This window comes from Triturus cristatus, chromosome 12 (assembly GCF_964204655.1).
Source record: "Triturus cristatus chromosome 12, aTriCri1.1, whole genome shotgun sequence".
NCBI classification, from domain to species: Eukaryota; Metazoa; Chordata; class Amphibia; order Caudata; family Salamandridae; genus Triturus; species Triturus cristatus.
In genome coordinates, this window is record NC_140595.1 from 600,622,878 (window position 1) to 600,644,492 (window position 21,615).

General features: G+C 40.9%; 1 protein-coding gene across 1 annotated transcript in view; it reads left to right on the forward strand.

The window, feature by feature from the left end:
* The window catches only part of NOB1 (NIN1 (RPN12) binding protein 1 homolog), a 103,363-nt gene that overhangs the window by 20,060 nt on the left and 61,688 nt on the right, over positions 1-21,615 (forward strand). Inside the window, exons 2-6 of the mRNA XM_085638513.1 lie at positions 10,757-10,889; positions 12,095-12,228; positions 12,370-12,441; positions 14,020-14,151; positions 15,776-16,024. Of these exons, the coding sequence (XP_085494639.1) occupies positions 10,757-10,889; positions 12,095-12,228; positions 12,370-12,441; positions 14,020-14,151; positions 15,776-16,024 (720 nt within the window). The remainder of the gene's footprint in view (positions 1-10,756; positions 10,890-12,094; positions 12,229-12,369; positions 12,442-14,019; positions 14,152-15,775; positions 16,025-21,615) is intronic.

Consider the following 21,615-nt stretch of genomic DNA (forward strand, 5'->3'; position numbering starts at 1 on the left):
GGCAAAGGTATTAGCGAAATTAATCAGCTGATGCCTCACCAATCACCTCAGCACACACCAGCTCCTCCACACCATGCAGTCCCGATTGAGGGCCAACCACTGTACAGAAACAGCTCTCATCATCGCCACAGAAAACTTCCACATGTTCCTTGACAGAAGAGGCACAGCAGCCCTTATTCTCCTGGACCTTTCTGCAGCATTTAACATGGTCTCACACCCCATCCACATATGGTTCCTGCACAAGATTTGCATACAAGGGCCTGCTGTCCACTGGATCTGCTCCTTCTTGATGGATAGAACAGAAACTGGCAGCCTGGCACCTTACTCTAGGAAGCCCGCAAAGTCATCTGCGGAGTACCTCAAGGTTTATCATTCGACCACACCCTCTTCAACGTATACATGATCTCTCTGGCCAATGTCATCTGAGAACATGACATCAACATCCTCCCTTACGCTGATGACATGCAATTCATATGCCTCCTCTTGGAGAAGACCCCGCGCACAAGAAACAAGACAGCTAAAAGTCAACCCTTGCCGCCACCCTTCTCCCTCCGTTGTCACATTTGTACGTGCCGCTATAAAGTAGCAAAGTGATGTGTAACTGCTCATTTGCGGCGTAATTTCTACTCTCTCGCTTCATGCACTTCACTGTAAATCAATAGGGACACTGTGTCGCCCCAGTTCCTTCCCTAGAAATCAAACCGAGGTGTTCCCAAATGTTGACGCGTACGATTGAGGAGGCTGCCGGTTGCCGTGTTGTGCATAACCCGAGCCACTTATGACAGTTTGGAACTACGGGTGTGCGTCACGCATAAATGGCCTCTCCTCCAGGGGCCCTGTTACTGAAATCTTATCTCTGGGACTTCGGACTTTGAATCCCTTCAATCTGCGCAAAGCATTGTAGTGCAATTGCTTATATAACGCACACTTTCTCTGATGAGGCATTGAAGCGTAAGTTCATCAACAAGGTTCGGTTTTACTGGGTGTGGTGGACTCGATATAACGTGCTGCTTGTAAAAATGGGCTGCATTACTGCCGCTTGTATATTTAAGAATTAAAGCCTCTCTCTGCGCATTACTATTCCTTCCTATGTCATCAATGGGCTATCGGGGAGTAGCCTGCTCATGAGTGTGTATTGGGAGAGTGAAGGGACGGGGGTTGTTCGAGTGGCGGGAGGATGACGTTTGAGGAAAGGAGGAGGGGGGGTTGATATCGGGCCAGGGACAGGTATAACTCGTGCTCTGGGAAGTGTTTTTTTCTGGGTTTTTTTTTGCAGCGCCGCAGATGTTTTCCTTTCTCGAAAAGCACACTTTAGCTCACATCTCAGCTTCTGAGAAGAGCAGTCCTATGGCGTGTGTTAATGTACAGCTGTGTTGATGTGAAAAATGTCAGCATGCCTTGCGTATGTGCCAGCCTTAAGTTTGCCGGAAGAAGTCTCTGGGAGGTCATCGCTGTGCGTCATCCTACCCAGGTAAAGACAATTGAGGCCATGTTTGCAGTGTGTCCTGTGCAGGTTATCAGGCTGATAAGTAATTACATGTGTCTTCAGTGGGGCCTTTATATTGCCCTGGTTATATACTTGGTCTAGTGACTATCCCTTGCAAGTATGTGCTAGTATGTCAATGAGCCCACCCACATTGTTGCCAATATGCCACTGTGACCCTTCCTTCCTTGTAGCTAACATCTCACAGGGATCCAAAGCCCTTCATATTCTTATCAATAAGAGTTATTATCACGTCCGTGTTGGTAATATTGGGCAGTGTCATTTTTGCCACATCAGTGACAGAAATGATTTTAAACCATATTTGTGTCGGTATAACTTTCTCAAAGCTGTCAGTCTAACCAGTAACTATATTAGAACCAATATGATACAGATACCCGTGCATTCTAGCCAACCCATACATGTGCAAAAAGGCATACAGATTTGTTGCAAGGAATATCCTACTTTCTAAACTGGCTTTGTGAATGGCAAATATAGTAATTGTATAGCTATTCAATCACTGGCGGCACACCATCCAGGATTATATGCTGCATAGCTAAGCACTTATAAGGTCACAAAGGCAAGACCTATTAGCTATGCCAATGCTTGTTTTTCTTTTTTATTTAATAAATCTACTTCAAGCCTGCTCTGGCTATGTTTGCTTATTTGGGACACACTGAGCCTGTAAGCCAGGACCCAGACCCAAGTCTTTTTTTCTTTAAAAACATACTTCAGTCCTGCTCTGCTCTGGCTACGTTTGCTTATTTGGGACGCTCTGAGTCTGTAAGCCGCTTCACCCAAAGTTTGCGTACCTCACACTTAAATCAAGCATCCGTCACTGCCTTGTAGCAACATAACCTGTTTCTAATCTAGTACGTTTTCATAGTCCCACCTAATTTATACGTTTATCTGCATTTCTTTGTATTTATGTACTTAACGTATACACGTATAGCAGCGCTCTTACAAGCATTTAACCAATTTGTTCGGCCAAGCAAATGTAAAAGTATACTGCCCTCTTACAGTGAGACGCCAAAAACATTAGTCTAAGACAGGAAGTGGTCATCGTATTGGGGATATGCACAACTGGGCGCAAGTCCAATTCCATTGTACCTTTTATATGAGCAACTTAAATGTCTGGGTTACAACCAGAATAGGTATGTAGGCACCCCATTGTTTTCTTATTTGTTATTAAGAAAAAACAACACACAAAAAAAGGCACATGCTTTAATTAGTGTTTACATATTTTTCTGTATGCTCTGCCCTCATTAATCCTAGTTCAAGTCTTCCTGTTCCATCTCCCAGCCCTTGCCACCATTCCTGGTTTTGTTTATAGTGAGTGTTTTCTTGGCTGTGGAGCAGGTGAACTGCTCATATGTAAAAACTGCAATAGGTCTCACATTTACCCAAGTTTCAGCCATTCACATTACAAATAATAATGCCTTTTATTTTTGTTTTTGTTTTCAAAACATAAATAAAATGCATCATAGTATTCTACTCCTCACTATACTTCATTCACCCTCATGCTATTCTTCTAATCATTCTCCTTCCCAAATCTTAAACACTGCTCCTCTCCTACTAAATTATGCTTTAAACTACAACACAGCTAGCAAATACAATTCTAAGAACATAAAATCACAACATATCACAAACCTACACTAATTAATACAAAGCTAAAAAGCAATACCACTCGCAAAACAAATTGCTTAAACTTAAAGGCGAGACCTATTGCATTTCCAATGCTTGTTATCTCAGCTTTCTCCCTATGTTATGTCGGTCCTTTCCTATCTTTCTCCCCCGCCCCCCTTTTCTTGTGGCTTTTTCTGCTTTTCTCTTGTCAAAGTGTAATGATGACGAGTAAGCCCTAATCCTCAAACGTATGACCGTGCAGGCCACCTGCAACCTCCAGTACAAATTAAGTTCCATTTGCTCATGAGAAAAAGAGTAGACGGAAGAGGGCGAGACACATATGGCTATAGCAGTGAATAGACCAAAGCGAAAGAGGGTGGCAAAGAGAAACAAGCATTTGCCAGTAGTCCTTGCCTTTGAGAACTATCGGCTTTGGCAGTGTTTTTGACAGTTCTGTAAAGCATTGGTAAAAAAAAACTAAAACGAAATGCTTTTTGATAATTTTTCGCAGCATCTGCAAAAAAAAGATTAAAAGGTGCAATGACAAGGCTGCTGTTGTTGGTCACATGTTTCAACTTCATAATGCATGAATGCACCTACTGAATGAGAAGGGTGCCATTTTCTTTTTTTTCTTATTAACCAGTTTATGATGGCAGTTGCCATGTAGATAGGTTTTAAAATAAAAGTGTGTGAAAGTGCATTTTGTTTTAGTGCAGTGCCCAGCAGCTGATGGGATCCTCCATAAAAAATGCAACTTTCCTTTTTAGGTCTAGCCTGCCGTTAGCAGCGCGCATGCGGTGCTCTCGCCATGAGAGGGCCTTTTGGAATCAGATCAGTTTAGGAAGGGACTTGAAGGCCCGCCCTTGTTTTCAATTGGCACGCGTCATCGTTTATGTTAAACGCTGGCGCGAGATTGAAAACCGGGCTTTTGGGTTACTGCCTTGTCCACTTTTAGGACGTCCCATCTGGACAGGCCAACACCATCTTGTTTTTTTTTTCATTGTTGTGAATGTCTGGTCCTCTGCTCTTTCCCTCATCTTCCATGCTGTCCTTGATTTTCCTCTCTCTGCGGCCTCACCCTGCACCCGGGACACGCAATTACTGCTTTTGCAATAACTTTTTTTTTTTTTTTTTTTTTACAGACTTTATTGGGATTTTCCATGTGGAGGTACATCGTAATACACGTTACATTGAACATTTTAATTATTCAGAGAGCATAGGATACAGTTCAGGCATTGTGTGCAATCTGTACAAAATGTAGCAATGTCCACGATACATTTCAATAATGTCCCAAGACAGCTAGGAAGGCCACCAGTCCAGCACAATGTTGTGCATTACATTCCCAGCCTACGATCTATTGTATTCAAGGGGAGCGGTATCCGCACAACTGTCCCACACACAACTCCCACCCGCAACCCACCCTCCGTACCCAACCATGCCACAAAGAAAGCGTTCTTAGTCTGGGGGACGCAGAGCATACCCCTGGGGAGGGCCGGAGACTGCTTTTGCTATAACTTAATGGGAATTACTTTATAATTATAATAGGCAACGTCTATTATTTTTTTAAAGAAAAAATATTAAATAACGTTTTATTTACTGTGCTTAAATCGGGTCCGCAGTTTAAAGGATGGCTAAATTGTGCTTTGTGACCGTTTTCCTTGCTGCGTTAAAAAAACCTCTAACATCGCATGGAAAAGATAGTATAACTTTCGAGGGCACAGTTTAACTGGTAAAGATTACTGCGCCTTCTTTCTGAATTCCAATTGTAGCCGGCTCTTCCGGCTGTGGTCCATTAGCGACGCTCGGGGTCGTTCATCTCCCAGCCCACGTGACACGGGTAAAGTAAGGGGCACAGTTATTTGGTGCGTTACCTTGCAGCTGGGCAGGTGTGCTGTGCTCCTTGACTTGTGTCTTATCAATCTGTGTATGGACCACCTTATAAAAATAGGACATGGAATTGATTAATGAATAATAAAGAAAGTGCATCAAAGATGAACTTTGGTGTAAAAAAAATTGCAACTTTGTGCAGGTAAACTTGCAATAATGATTCACCGAATTGGAAATTGGTATTTTTTTATTGTTTTTACGTGTGCAAAGTGCGCATGTGAAATTCTATCAGTATGTTGACTTCTGTCAGAATTATAGCAGTTGAAAATCATGTATTCACTTTGGTCTGTCGGTATATTTGGCTGAACTTACCTGCAAACATAGCTAGAAGCCCACAGACCTAAAATTGTGCGAGTATTTCCCTGCCACTTGCATGTACCTTTCACCCTGAAACACAGATGCGCACGCATCTCTCTCTGTCTGTCTGTCTGTCTGTCTCTGTCTCTCTTGATCTCTCTCTCGAGCAATGCCAAGGTGAAAACTGCATGGAAGATTCCCACATTCACTGGAAGTGTAAGAAATAAAAGACTGTCCATGTCCATTTGCACGACATTGACACTTGAAGCATTTTCCACGTAGATGAAGATCTGATGCTCTAAATTTTATTTCCATATGTTAGGGCATCGCTGGCTCTGAAGTCTGGCCTCCTTCTTCCCCCCCTCTTATTGATATGCTAATTAGTAGAGTGATTTGAACTATGTCAAGTGATAGATAGAATTTAAGAAAGACTAAATGTGATTTTGTATTTCTGCTACAAATGTGAATTATATTATATTTGTCAATCTGGTTACAAGATCATGACGCATAAATCATACCTATGAAAGAAGTTATTATCTATGCAGAGATTTTTAATCTACAGGCGAGAACTAGAGCATTTCTTTCAGTATAGTTACTTTTGATATATATACCACCAGCGGTAAGCTGATTGAGCTGTAGTTTATTACTACATGAGGCATTCTGACCAGCCTTTCTTCAGACTACCATTAGGATGCATAATCAAAATGCTCTTTGACTTCTTCTGTCTTTTCCCACATGCAGAAAAGCATGGAAGCTCTTCTCATTATGGAATTGGCTCAGTAACACAACGTTGTGATTTCAAAAGCCACCCAGTTCTCTTCACGCCAAACGTTGGAAGCCTGCCCCCTCACTAATCCTATCCATTTTTGTTCTGTGTTCTGCATCTCTTCCAGTGCGGGCCACGTTTGCAGCTCCTGGCCTGCCCAGGGCCCTGCAGCAAGTGAACCGACTCAGCAATTTTAATGTTAATGGAGCACAGAGCTTTAAAAAAAAAACACAAAACCCTTCATTATTCCTGACACCCTAGTGGCTGGGCTCATCCCTTTGACAGCACTCTGCATATATATGTGGATTTCTTAAACCTAAATATTCCTCCACCATGTTGTATGGGGTGAATGGAAACAAAGGCCTAGCACCCGGTCTATTCATTCCCCTCTGTGGTTGGTGCAGATGTTTCTCTTTCCATATTCAAACCATGTGGAAACACAGTTTACTGAATGTTACCCGTTGGATTACATAAAGATCCCATTGCTGAATGATTATTGCAAAGTCAATGAGCTGCAGAGCAAGCCTTCGTTTGCTTCCAAAACTCTGTTGCAGGTTATTGTATTCTGTTTTTATTGTCAATAACTGTTTTTACAAGTGGAACTGAAAATGAAATCAATTTGAAGTGCATATGGAATCAAATGTTTCTTTGAATGACATGGATTATTGTCACACTCATTGCATACTTCTGATTTGTTGGTATCGCTTCCTCTTTTTGTGGTTGTCCCTCCCATAGAGCATAGCTTCTTTACCATTCTTTTGGTCGGCTGACTTGTATCCCTCTGCTGCTGGCTTTTAGGGAACTTTTTGGATCAAGCACTCCATGACAATGTATGTGTTTTTCAGCTCTCTTGAGTGCTTTACCTCCCCGCCACACTCCGTGTTTCTCTCTCCCGCCTCTTCCCCCACTCTGTGTTGCTTTCTCCATCACGTGGTGCATTTTCGTCCCCTCACTCTGCTTTATTTTAATTTTATTCCCCCATACCTGCTCCCTTACTCTGCTTCTCCACTGTCACCCCCACCGCCGCAGTATTGTGTTTTTTTTGTATTTTTTATTTACCATTTAAATTTTTGGGGAGGGCAAGGCGGCAAATTGATGCCAGGCACTCCAACTTAAAGAAAAGCTCTTTCACGCTACTTCAACTTAATACATTTATTATTACTGATCTATCTCAGATCAGTGAATAAAACAAGCATTTGCAATGCAATAGGTCTCGCATTTACGAGAGTTTGAGCTATTGGCATTGTAAATGACAATTCCTTTTATTTATGTGCTGATTTTTAAAACCAAAATAAAATGCATTGTCATTTACAATGCCAATAGCTTAAAATCTCGCGAGACCTATTGCATTGCAAATGCTTGTAATGATAAGTGTGGGTGGGAGGATTGTTAACGCATCATTAATAAAAGCATCTAAAGATCGCATGCAACGACGTGGACTTACTCATTATTTCACTTGATGTGCATACTCTAGAGTTTTTACCTTACATATATTTTCTCTCATACCCCTGTGGAATAATTCTATTAATGACTTTATTCTTGTGTTGCTTACAAATTTGGTGTTGATCCAATCTGAATGGTAGTCCATTAATACAAAGATGAATTTGTGATTAATCCCTGGAATGTTGGACCCTCTAGATCAAATCCCAACTTGTCCTATGGTTTACACTAGATTTTCACTGGAGTAAGTCGCGCTCTGCGTGTCACCTTTGCTTTTATCACTGAACCGACATGCATACCAATCTCTTACTTTGTTTCCACCATCCTATCCATGTACGGAAACCAGTACTCTGCCCTGATCTTCTTTTTCGTTAGGTTCCTCCCCAAATGTCCTGCCTGCGTTCCTGAAACTTTCAGGAGGTATAATTCTGTTAGCTTTTAAAACATACACTTCTTGAATAGATAACTAATTTCTCACTTTCCAGTATGGTTGTAATTGTTCTGGTAGTGATTTGCATTTTTAAGACCACCCTTGAAGGATTCTTTCTTTCACAGATAGTAGGGTAGCATCCTTGCTGGTATAACCTCCCATTGTTTTTGTAGTGTAATAGATAGGATAGTCGCATCAGGGAGTACGCGGTCATTCATTCGATCGGTAACCTAGATAGACAATCTGCTGCAAGATTCTTTGCTCCTGGTATGTATTCTGCTCTGAAATTATAGCCCTGTAGTCCTAGAATCTACTTGGCTATATGTGGGGTGATGTTTTTAGTACGTTTTGTAAACAGTACTGGTATAAAAGGTTTTTGATTCGTTCTCAACCGGAACGGTAAACCCCATAAGTAGAAGTTGAAATGAATGATGCCCCAGAATCATGCTAACGCTTCCTTTTCTACATTGGAGTAATTAATTTCTAGACATTTGAGTTGTCTGGAAACAAAGGCTGTTACGATTTCTGAGTCTACTACCACTTGAGATAGGTTAGCCCCCCAGGCCATGGTTACTGGTGTCAGATGTTAAAATGGTCTCCCAGTTAACATTACGTTTACCAATATTGGGAGCACTCACTATAGCCTCCTTAACGTTTGTGAAAGCTATGGTATGAGTATACTTCCATTCATATGATTTACCTTTTTTAAGAAGCAAGCTTAAAGGTTGTACAGTGTCAGAGAAATTTCTTACAGATATGTACATCTATTCCACAAGTCCCAAGAAAGACTTTAGTCCTTCTTTGTCAGATGGAGTAGGAGCACTTTTTATGAAATCATATAAGCTGATTTTGGGCTTAAAACCTTCACTGAGGATGGTGTGTCCTAAGTAATCAACTGCTGTTATCCCAATGTTGCCACTTTCTCTTTTAATGGTAAAGCCAGCTAGTTGGAGTTCCTTGTGTTGTTCTCTCGAAGAACTGTAAATCAAAATGTAGTCTTGGAAGTATAGTGTGCCTTTCAGTCTTTTAATGTGTTGCATCACCCTTTGGAACACCGCAGCAGCAGATACTTGCCCAAAGGGCATTCTGCGTTTGCGATATGCTCCAAAGGGTGTAATTAAAGGGTTTAATAAAGGAAGTAAGTGATTTAAATTGTTTAGTTCCACCTGATGGTAGGCCGCCGAAAGGTCCACTACACTAAAAAATGTAGCATTTTTTATCAAACGTAACATTTAGTTTTTCTGTCCACCCAAATGTTAAAATTTTGGTCACGAAGGTCTACACCTAATCTGATCTCATTGGAATTGTTTTTGTTGGCAATAACTCAAGGCGAGACACTATTTATGTGTCCAGTTGCAGGTCATTTGTGCAGATAGATTAGAGGGCAGGGATATTATGCCACAGGACAGGAAGTGCAGAATAAACAGAAGGACGACGATCTCTACATCTGCCAATGTCCTGGTAGAGATGCAATGCTGCTGAATTTGCAAGGAGGAAATTGAAAACCAGGCTGAATAGCCTAAATTGCCACCAATCTTCCTGAGTCAATGGCTGGCTGTCAGCTGGACAATGAGGAAGTGTAGTAGCGTCCTGGACAGCAACCACTGTCGATACCGAGGGGAACCAGCGCGGCCTGGCACCCGGGGAACTTGAAACAGCAGCAGGTAACACCCACCTCAGCAAGAAGGCTTTAGCGGCACCAGGAAGCGATAGAAACACCCAAACACCTCCGGCAGCTGCAACCTCCACCTCTGAACAGAAGGCACAGCAGACTAGGAAGCGTCCTAGTAATCGACAACTCCTCAAGATCTTCCATAACTCTAACTTCAGCGCAAAGAACACAGCTCACTTCAGCACAGGGGACTATGACTCGGCGCCGAGGTTTACAGTGGCAACCGGGAGCATATAGTTGGGCTCCTCATTCTCCTCCACTGCTTACTTCAGGGCAGAGGGTTACAGCTTCAGTCGAGCTTCTCAGACTCCGCACAGCAAAGCAACAATGCACCTGGAGATGTAGATAACGATCCTCTGCACAGCTACCCCCAGCTCTGCCAAATATTTTATGGTGCGACAAATAAACTCCGCTGGCGAACGAAGACTGAAGTTCCTCAGGGCGGCATACCGCTATGTAGATCAGCTGATTCCTGCAGTCCGAAGCTCTCCTCGACTACCCAGTTATCCAAAAAGAGGAAACCGTCATCAGGGAGATAAGACTGACTGTCACTGGGCCTCAACAAGGACAGAATTATTCTCAGAAATGTCAACATCATTGCATCATGAGTGGCGAGATACTCACACTCACAGGGCTGAAGACAATATGCTGTCCCCTCCACAGCATCCCGTGATAGTTGCCAAATTGATAAGAAGAGTCAATGAAGAAGAGGTACGACTCTTTATTAACTTGTATACGAGATGTCCTCAAACAGTGCCTCCAGTCTCACCACACAGGGCAGATCTGACAGACCATGAGCATTCCAAATCCACTCCCAATGAATGCAAGTGGTAAAAGGGGGGAAAGGAAGATACCAAGGGAAAGAAAGAGGGAAGGATAATAAATATAAGATAAGGCAATTGGTAATGCTTAAGGTAAATCACATCATCCCTCTACTTTTATTTTAACTAATTGAATATGGTTACTCACTGTCATTTGTTCTGCTATTGTAAACTCTGATATAAATATGTTGGGACTCTGAATAAATGTGTGACTATGTAGCTGTCACTTAATTGCAAGGTCAGGGCTTCTCCAGGAATTTCTTATTTTATTTCATGGCATTTTAAACTGCTTATTTCTTTCTCTGAATAATGCTCTCTGATCATGTTTGCCTTTTAGGAAATTGGTAAAAATATTTACACCATCAAGGATGTGGTCAGCGAAATACGTGACAAAGAAACTAAAAGACGTCTTGCTGTCTTGCCATATGAACTTCATTTTAAAGAGCCGCTGCCGGAGAATGTAAAATTAGGTGGATTCTTTTACTCTGATTTCTATTTTTCTTTCACCTTTTTGCGAGTCCTATCTTATCTTTGCTTTCTTATTTGTGATTTATCTTGTTTCGCGGATAAAATCCAATAGCAAAATACATTTTGATATTAATCCTAATTCCCTTCTAAAACGTTTTTACTAATTGTCCAGCAGGTAAATATGAGCAGGTTGTTGTACAGCCAACTAAGGTCTCAAGCCTTAAACACACAGTGTTGAGAGACCAAAAGTTTTAGTTATGCAGAGAGGCAAGAGTTGATTGGGTTGATGGGTTGGATAAAGTGTGAAAAAAGATGTGGAGGGTAAAGGAACATACGAGATAATATAGCAAGGCAGTAAATGGGATTGGGAAGGACACTGAAGATAGATAAAGATGTAACAAAGCTAGAGAGTACAAGGGAATGAAGGTGTGTGTATAGAGGAAGAGGACAGCTGATACGAACAGAAAACAGTAGGTGGAAAGTAAACTCAGAGCTTTGATATGAGGTACGGAGTAAAGGAAAATGAATAAGAGGTTGCAAGGACTTTAAAAGAATCGGAGTAGGTAAGTATAGAGCAAAGGGAAATATTTGTTAAAGGCAGTTAAAGAATAAAAGTCAAATTGGAAAAGGAACGTTGATAGTAAGAGTTTGAGAAAGAGACGATGTAAAAGCTATAAGAAGAGTTAAATAAATGGGGCAAGGAAGGTAGAGGATAATATGAAAAAGACGGTAGAGCTGCGGAAAACTGTAGACCAGGGTAGGTAGTGAAAGAAAATTGGTTATGGTGCAAAGTCCAGGAAGGTAGGCAGGAAAGATAGGTTGAGGGTAAAGGAAAGTAGGCAGTATCTAGGGGGTAAGGACCAAAGAGGAGGAGGCAGATGAAAAATAAGATGGAAAAAGGAAAGATAAAGTAATGTAGAGTGTGAAGGGAAATGAGTGGGAAAAAGTAGTGGGCCATGGGAAAAAGAAATGTATAAAAGAAAGTAATAGGATGAAGTAGATAGAGTGAAGAACACTGTAAGGAATTACATCAATTACAGAAGGGCTGTTATGTCACTTTTCTTAGTAGTGACATTTAAACAAATTGTGATTTATTTTATTTGGGGTGCATGTCTTTATGAAATAACCTTACCAACCGTACATTTCTTTGTATGCATCAGTTGTTAGACTTTCCATATCAAACATGAATCTCTTTGTTTCCCCATAGTGACAGAGTTTGCAAAGAAGACCGGTGACTATCCCAGCCTTTCAGCCACTGATCTGAAAGTGCTGGCCTTGGCTTACCAACTGGTGGCTGAACATATTGGTGTGGATCATCTGAGACTAGAACCAGAACAGAAGGTGAGGCAGTGGAGTAAAAAGCATCTCAGCAGAACATTTTCCCCTATATTCAGTATTTGGAATAGGATCTGTACACTAATTGCAGTTTCCAGCACAGCATATTCAGTTGCCTTGTAACAACACACACATTTTTGTTTGCAGATTACAGTGACTTCAACAGCTCAACATCCAGAGGCCCCTGTGAACCTGGCTGGCTTTCACCTCCCTTCCAAGGTAGCAACATTTAGATGTTTTTTTTGACATTTTTGTGTTTACTCACCCTTTTTTCCTTAATTTTTAGTCTTGTGTGAGGAGGCCTCCGATCTTCCAGTTTTGTGCCTGTGACTTTATCGTGAAAACAAAACTCTGTTGTTGGGTCAAACTGTCGGTCATATTTAAGTTTTGTATTTAGAGTTTATCCTTAAAACTAGTTTAGTTGCTTTTGGAATGAAAGCTGCAGGAATGAACAAAAATGCCCTCCTTTTCTCTTAACTTAGGTAAATGGGCTTTTCAGTGAGTGCTTGATGTTTTGGAAACAAAAAATAAACGTGTGTGGAGATCATTTATGCTCAGTGGACGTGATTCATGGCCAGATGTGTATACTCCCTCCCCGTGTGATGTACACTCTTAGCTGTAACTGCCACTGGGTGATGTCTGATGCAGGTGATGCTGAAAAGGAGGAGACCTGCCCTAGTGTTGTTCCCTTTCGAGCAGTGTGGGGGCGTGTTCATTTAAACTGTTTTACAGACAGCTAGGTTCCTTCATTGATGATGGGTTAGAACAAGTATCCCTTTTTGTCTTGACACCCTTTTCAATAATGTAATATTAGATCCAAGTAACACCCACCAGAGCAGTGCTTCCCAAACCTTTTACAACCACGACTGAATTTTTAAGAACTACAAACTTTCACGACCCACCTATCCCTAATGGATGAGACAGGTGATTTTTTCCCTTCTTTTTAATGTAACTAAAGCATCGTGTGGTAGCACACATTTACAGACCACATATTTTCCATTGAAATGGCTTCTGAATTTGCACGGATGTAGTTTTACTGCTAAAACTATATTGCACGCAGATGATCATTTGTGGTAATTGGGGTTTAGTGAATGTTTATAATTTGTGCATCTCAAGTAAAGTGTTGTGATTTGCTTTGATCCTATTAAAATCTTTGTTTCTAGAACACACTTCATAATTACAAAAACAATTGCTTCGTTTTTGATTTCCTACTTGTTGAATGTGTTCTGTTCATTTACAGGTATTTCCAATTAGCTGTGTTATTAAAAAAAAAAAAACATTGCATCCTACAGAGACTCCTTTCACATGCCCTGTACACCAGCAAGATAGATCGTCACATAATTCACTGTATTTCTCTTTCTCGGACTGCAAAGTGATTGGAGTTGGTAAATACCAGTCTCAACGCTAAAACAAAAAAAAATATTGTGAAGACCAAGCTTGAAATGTGATCTGTCTTTGAAGCTCAGCAAGTATGACAAGATGAACACCGAATTTAAATGCATCTTTGTTTATTATTTGTACTTTTACGACCCACCCAAAATTGGATCAAGACCCACAGTATGGGAAATGCTGCACTAGAGGAATATAATACCTTGGTGGAAGTAAGATGCTAACCCCACAACCCTTGTCTCTCACTGGTTGGAGCTGGACCTCCTCTGAGAGACTCAATCATTTTTCTGGAATATGCTCTTCATCCCTCAGAAGCCTTCTGTTGTGGTGTTCTGTGTTATGCATTTTTGTTTTCCTAAGTGGTGTTTGAGCCAAACAAAAACCTGAAGTGCTCCTTTCATTTCCTAGCCGAAAGCAGAATCTCCCTCATTGCTGGGAAAGGACCAGAAGTTTGGTGGACCAGAAAATCCTGAATTTGGATCTTTCATATTCTGGAGAGACCCTCTCCCCAGCATCGAAGAGGATCTACAGGAGTTGCTGGTATGAGTTGGAACTGAAATATGTTTTTTTTTCTTGTTCCTGTTTCAGGTCTTCAACTTATTTGCTGCTTTATTTCCATTCATTAGTTGTCCTACTCCAGTAGGAATGTATTGCCCTGACTGCAGCACTGGGAGTAGTGATAGTTGAGAATTGAACAAAAACCTTCTGAAGGCATTTACTTAAACAATGTTGATATTTTGTTCATGGCTGTCAAACCATTTCATTGTTTTTATGTATCACATTTGGATCCACTCTCCAGGGACTGCGGAAAATGATACTTTAACTTCCAGTGCTTTACAAATGTCAGCTGTGATTAGAGCCTCTGCTACACACCTCCCTAGACGTCTATGCAGTTTGTCTTTTCCTTCAGGCACTTTGCTTTGCACCATTGAAGCCAGTGTGAATACGACCAGTTAGGTTTGAAATTAAGCACATTGTTGTCTGTAGCAGGTATGCACAACAAAAGTAGAATGGGGCTGGATCAATTCCAGATTTTACATGGCAGCCAGTTGCCATGTACATACTTTTCATGGAATTTTATTGTTTATAAATTAACTTTACATCGATGTTCCGAAAATCTAGCAATGAACCTAGACACCCTTGGTCTGTTGGGTGATTTGTGGCAGCCGGAAACTGCTAACTCAGAACAGGCTTCTAAAGTATTCTAATTTGCTCCACCATGCAAGGCCATCAAAGGTAAATGACACACCTCACATATGGAAAGGAAATTATTTTACAGATAGAAGAATAGACTCACTACATCTGTACAGTAACCTGCTGGGGACAACATGAAGGGTATGTACTGGATTCCTTTTAACATTGTGCCAACAGGAACACAGATGTGTGAAAGAGAACTCTTACAACAGAACATCACACACCCTCCAAACACAGCTTGGATAGGACTTAGTAGCTGTCGTGAGCACAACATCACCCAACACTAGCACAACCTCCTGCATTTAGCATACATCTGTGCAAACAATGCGGTGTAGACATGCCATATAGTTTGGTGTCAATGTGCTTCCCTAAGCTTTCCACTAAGTATCGGACATGAACATCCAACACATCATCCTAATCAGGATAGATCTCAAACATAGCCATGACCAGGTTTAACCAACTGTGTCATCAACTCGCCGGTTAGATCTGTAGACGGGTCTATACCGAATGTGTTTGGTTCACCCAACACAGTCCAAATAAGGCAGGTGAAGGCTATCCAGACCTCAGTACTTGCATTTAGTTTGCACACAAACAAACCTGCCAGGCAGTGTGCAAGCCAGATATTTCCAGGATGGAAACATCCTGCAAGACCTATTGCTGTTCCTAACTAATTATAATCCAACTAAGATATCTTTACAGTGCTAGCTTCTTAACACAGCTCAGAAGAAACATCAGGCTTTGGTCAGCCATGGAATCTGTATGTGGTGTGAGAAGGTACCAAACCCGGTCCACGCTATGAAGCCATCTCAACGGCAGAAGATTTGCAATACAAATACATAGACCATGTCCTTTTCAGATGATGATGAAGAATAAAAACTGATGGAAGGTGTAGATTGGAGAGGAAACATGATCAATGCCTCTCTATGCATGAGTGCCTCTGGCATTTACCCTCTTTTCCGTCCATAAACAGAGCTCTCCAAGTGCAGCTGTGAGTGTGGCGATCCGCAGGGAGCCACAGGAACCAACCGATGACCTTGGCACAGTGCTGGATACAACAGGCACTAACAGCGAGGATGAAGACAATGAGGAGGAGGAAGAGGATGATGGGGGAGGATGGATCACTCCCAGTAACATTAAGCAGGTCCAGCAAGATATGAGATCTGGGGAACCACCCATAAATGTCAAGGTCGGCTGCCTCACCACTGACTTTGCTATGCAGGTAAAGGGACCTTTATTATGAATGTAATCTGGGGAGAATGCTGTTGAATGTGTTACCCCTGTTGGAAAGCCTTTTGGGAGCATGGTTGTTATTTGAACAAAACTTGGATATATTTTTTTATTGTCCCTCCCTTTTGTTGCACGTGATAATTGTGGACATCTATATTTTGCAGCCTTGCTCAGTTGAACTCAAAATAATAATGTTCTGTTGCTACCCCTAGTTTTACGTGTGAACTAGAAAGAAATGCTGCTTCTGCACAGGAAAGTACATAAACATTTCACCATTATACTACCTTTGTTTGTTGAAACGTGCCCGCAGAGAAGCCCAGTTATTACACATTTGCAGAATATTCATTCAGAAAAAAAGACTGCTCCTATTCAAGATCTTACTGATGCTATGTACATCAAATGAGGTAATACCTCACAGTTCTAGGCGTGTCATTACATCTCATAAGCTGGGTAACCCTTTCACTGTAATGGTTTCTCTGTGTTCCCATAAATAGTATGACAAACATTTTATAAGGGCAGTGAAAGGGCTACAAAATGGTAGCAAAATATAATAAATATTACCTACCCCGGGAACTATAATTTTCTCACAGAAATATATCTACCAGCACGTTTCAGGATACAGTTCACGTTGGTTACACTTCTCATTGTGTACAAGTACATTGTCTTGATAAGGAGCTTTGAATGGGTTGAGTGTAGTGGTTATGTAAATTAAATCTCGATTGTGAACAACTATCTGATTGTCTCATCATCCAACAAGGGTATTGTATTCTATTAATGTAGGTTTTATTACCCCACGTGGGGCTGCTGAAGCTCGAAAGCTAACTCAGATATCACTTTATACCATGCAGACTGTGTGGTTTGTAGAGTGTTGTCTTTGTTATGATCCTCTCTAGGAAGTGTTTTCATGTTGTGCGATATAACCACTGAGGTGTGGTTATCATGTTATGGGATATTGACCATGTGATGGAAGAAGTGTCGGAGAGCGAGCAAGAGGTAACTTATTGTCCTGCAGTACACGGTATGCTGGCAGCTTTGATCAGCTTTATAGTTCCATACAGTGATGTTTTGATTTTCTTTATGTTTGTTTTTTTATTCCAGTTTGCTGGTTTGGTCGTCCACTTTGAGGTCTTATGAACCTAGACCGGTACTGTTGGAGGCATAGCATTGGAGATCTGTCTGGTTGGATTGCATTAGTCAAATCTAATAGCCTGGTGATAAAAGTGTAGTAGATATATAACTGAGATCTGCAGGGTGGACTGTGTTTGTCCTTCGGTGGTTAGTGTGTAAAAGACCGTACCAGTTATTACATGTCTTCTAGTAAGTGTGAAATGGACAGTTGCTGTAGGCGGACAGGAGTATAACACTGGATGAAAATTATGTTAATAGTGGTTCTGACTTTAGTCCGTACATCCAGGTCCATATAATATAAATGTTCGTTATGCAGCCTTGCTTGAAGTATGTTTTACTGTGGGGCACTGGAGTGCAGGATGATAGTGTGGTAAAAGAGCGAAGGAGATCAGCGTCGGGGGCTGGACAGTAGGAGAGCATAATGTAATGTGCAGCAAGGGAGTACTATTTATTTACTCTAAGTGTTTTGTCTGCTGTTGCATTCTGAGTGGTATTCAGTTAGGACATTTCACATTGTGACACTAGAACAGATGTAAGTGAGGGTGGTGTTACAAGTGTAACCTCACAAGTACAGAATCTGCATTGTTCAGTCAGTTTAACACTCGCTGCTAAAACTTAGAAATTTGAATCTCGCTGGTTTTCACCTTGACAAGGAAGAATCTGCCTTCCCTTGTTCTCAGGTTAGTAAATTGAATACCATTCAATTGTGTAATATTAGCACCTGGTTTTACAGCACTGTAATTAACGGTGGTGTATGAAGAACTATGTAAAAATAAGTTGTTACTATTATTGCTTGTCTAATTCTCTTGTCACCTAGTAACAATGACAAGCACAATGTCTTTCATGCCCTGTAAAGTTACGCCACTACCTGTGACAGTCCCACCTCAACATTTGCAGCACAAGCTGTGGCATCGCTGTTGCTCATAGGGGAGGGCTGTGCACTAGAGACAGGCTGCCACCCTGACCGCAGTGCATTCAGAGACCTTGGAATATCCATGTTCATGGTGTTGAAAAGCGGGGTCAGAAGGAATGTGTGGCCCATTGACAAAACCATATTGTCCAGAATCCGTCTATAAGAGAGTGCACAGATGCGGTTCAGCAGACAGTACAATCATTACGATAGATAATGCAGTAATATATAGTTCTACTACTTAACCAACAAGAGGACATGCATCCAGTCAGGCGGGCCATCAGTAACGTCACCTTCATGTTGTGTCTGCGCACTTCAAGCTGCAGTTTTAAATCACCCAGGGGCTGATATGCCAAGAGATCTACTTTGGGTGTCACCAGCCCTGCTAGTCTACCCCTATGTGGGGCCAACAGCTTCCATTGTGGAGAGTGAGGCTATAGCCAGTGAAAGTGGTATATCTGTGACAGACTTAACAGCCAGAGGATACCCAGCAGGGATAGGGACACCTAGTTAAGGTGCTAGCCCACATAGGGAACAATCTGTGATTACCAGGAGAAGGAAAAAGTAATTAAATTTTTGGCACTCCACATATGAGCTTATTATGTTCTGTTTATGTTCTTTCTTACCTTTTTTCTTCTTTTGAACATAGTTTCTTCTTTACATACAATGATGTAGTACTGGAGGCCCAATTTTGCGTTTTAATTTGTATTGAGTTCCTACTAAATGTAGATGTTGATATTGTGTATTCAGTGAAGGTGTTATACTTCTCATAGTGCTGTGAACCCACGCTTGCTTATTTAAAAAAAAAACATTGGTCACTTAGCTTTTCCTTTGGTTCTCTTCCTCCACCATGTAACAAGAGTCACTGTCATCATATTCTGGGCCACCCGATCTCACGAGTAGACCCATTGATGGTTGCTGTGTTGTGCAAAATGGCTCAGGGTGCAATAGGTTTGCAGCTTGTTGTAGAGTCCTGCAGGAATTCTGCTCTGAAGAATCATGAGTCGAAGATTTCAAAGATCCTATCTGACAATAAGCTTCATTAAACATTCAAAATCTAGCACTGATGTGGTTAAAAAATGGTGCCCTAATACTTGGGCACAATGAAATCGTACCTAAATGAAAAACTCATCTGGTTAGTTTTGGCACCTGTCATTTTTTGTGTTGTACACATCCTGAGCCTGTTTTTTTTCCCCAGCACCTGCACATAATTGTACTTTTGTACGTAATGCCATAAATGACCACAGTAGTAAATGGATGCAGCTTTGTAATGAGTTACAATAACTGGGCCATGAACAGTGACAGCACTTGCATGTACAAATGCCTAGATGTTCATGCATAAGGGAGCATACCATTGAGATGTCTTTTATGGCTGCTTCCTTGAAGGCCTCTGCTTCTGAATCCAGTTAAAGGTGGACAGGCCGTTTGTGGACTGCTGGGACTTATGGGACTGTGCACAGGAGAAATTCAAATGATGATGTGGTGGCTCATACCATCAATTTAAATTTTCTTGCACCGAAAACGCACCCTGAGGAGGGAACAGAGGATAGGTTTCTAAGATTGGTAACCATTTATTGGAGGAGTGGATAGACTTGTTCTGTCTGTGGACGTTAAGATACTCAGCTTCTACTGTTTGGTACCGGTACCTAAAAACCGAAGATGCTTTAATTGTGGGGTAAAAAACATTGCTTTTAAAACACTTTTTGTTGGCACTGCTTGCTTAGTAAAGATATTGCCGTTTGTTTTTTAAGTTGGCATTCCCTTTAAATTATTTATGTAAGGCCAATAAGATTCAAGAACTTGAGAATACACTTGCCGTCACAGACATCTGGACATTGTATCTTTGATTATGGTTTGTATTTCTTATCCTCTATCACCTAAATGGGACTTTTTCCCTTCAGTGCGGTAGAGCCATATGTAAGTGCTGTTATTGGGTCTCATTGGAGCATCTTCCAGACTTACCTGTGGTACTCCAAAATATGATTTGGTTCATCCATTTGGGACAGCAAGAAATGTGAAGGGCTGGCTTAAAAATAACGTTGGGATGGTGAGGTGTGACCTTGGGTCACTCATTGAGTAGTGGTAGCGGTTCTGTGTGTTTAGTTTCTGTAGTATTGCGTGCAGTTCTGGAATATTTTTCAAGCACTGTGTACACCTCCTAAGAAAGTGAGGAAAATTCAGATTCACATAAAGGATTCAAAGTAAGATTTTTATTGTTACGCATGGAAAATCCACAGATAAGACCATTAAATGCAGAAAACATGTGGGCTATCATCTCTGGAAACTTCTTCCTTACAATCAAACAAGGACAGTATGGATCTAATCAGACAAATGATGAAACTGATATTGCGTTCTCTTGTGATGTAACAAATGTGTGCTGTTCGATGCCCCATGTGGTGAAATTACACAACACTGCAGATATGCTTTCTTTATATCATGAGGCAAACATTCTGATGAATTTCGTCATGTAATTGCTCTATTTCACATTTACCTAAATTTCAATGGAGTTTGCTACCTAAAGATAGTTGCTAAGTTCATGGGCAATAATGCTCCATATCAAAATACAAATCTAAGATTAGCACTTCCTTGAGAATTATCATGTATTCCAACGTACATAGTGGTGTTAAATTAAGTGTATCATAGTAATTTGGATGGTACAGAATTGAGAACATTTTGAAAATACCATCAGACTATGATACATCTCAATGTTGCATGTGGCCATCCAGCCGTTACCTCCCTCGACGCTACAATTATTCCAAACCAAGGAACATAGATATATGTGTGAAGCCCACAGAGGAGATTAATTTGCTAAGACCAAAGAGTTTCAGTCCTAAAACATTACTTGCAACATTACCTTATAGGCAGTTGAAATGAATATGGAGAAATGTATGTCATCAATAGCTGTTTCAAGAAATGAGACGAGAAAGTGTTGTATTTGTTTGACCATAGAAGCTGTTTGTAAGCAACTTCATGAAAGCCCAAGAACAGAGTGCAAATCAAAATCTTCAGCTCATCACATTGAATAGCAACATCAATATGTTCAGGTACAATATCCGATCTTTGAACAAATAGAACCTTCATTACAAGGTGGAGATTTAATCAGAAAACCTTGGCAGTATTTACTTTTTTGGTTTGAGCAACTTTAAACTATGAAACTGGTAAAGTTGAGCGATGTTGAAAATGTGGCATAGTTTCTTTAAGTGTGAATGGCGGTTAGGCCCAATCTACAAGGTGAAGCATACATTTTAATGAATTTGTAGATTAAGGAACGGAAAACCTTCTCTATAAAGACTCTTTAAATATTCCTATAATTGTTCTTTGTCTATATTGGTGTAACGTTTGTTCCTATATGTTTCCTTATTAGAGGACAAATAAATATGAAAGGTTCGAGAATTAATATTGGTGCAAGACTACATTTACCTTGAAACCCAGAGACCCATACGAAATACATTGGATCAAAACACCGGAAAAGTGTAGTGGTTTCTCCCTTTGACAATGGCTATTTTTATTGCAGTTTGCGAAGATTGTGTGCTATCCAGATTAAG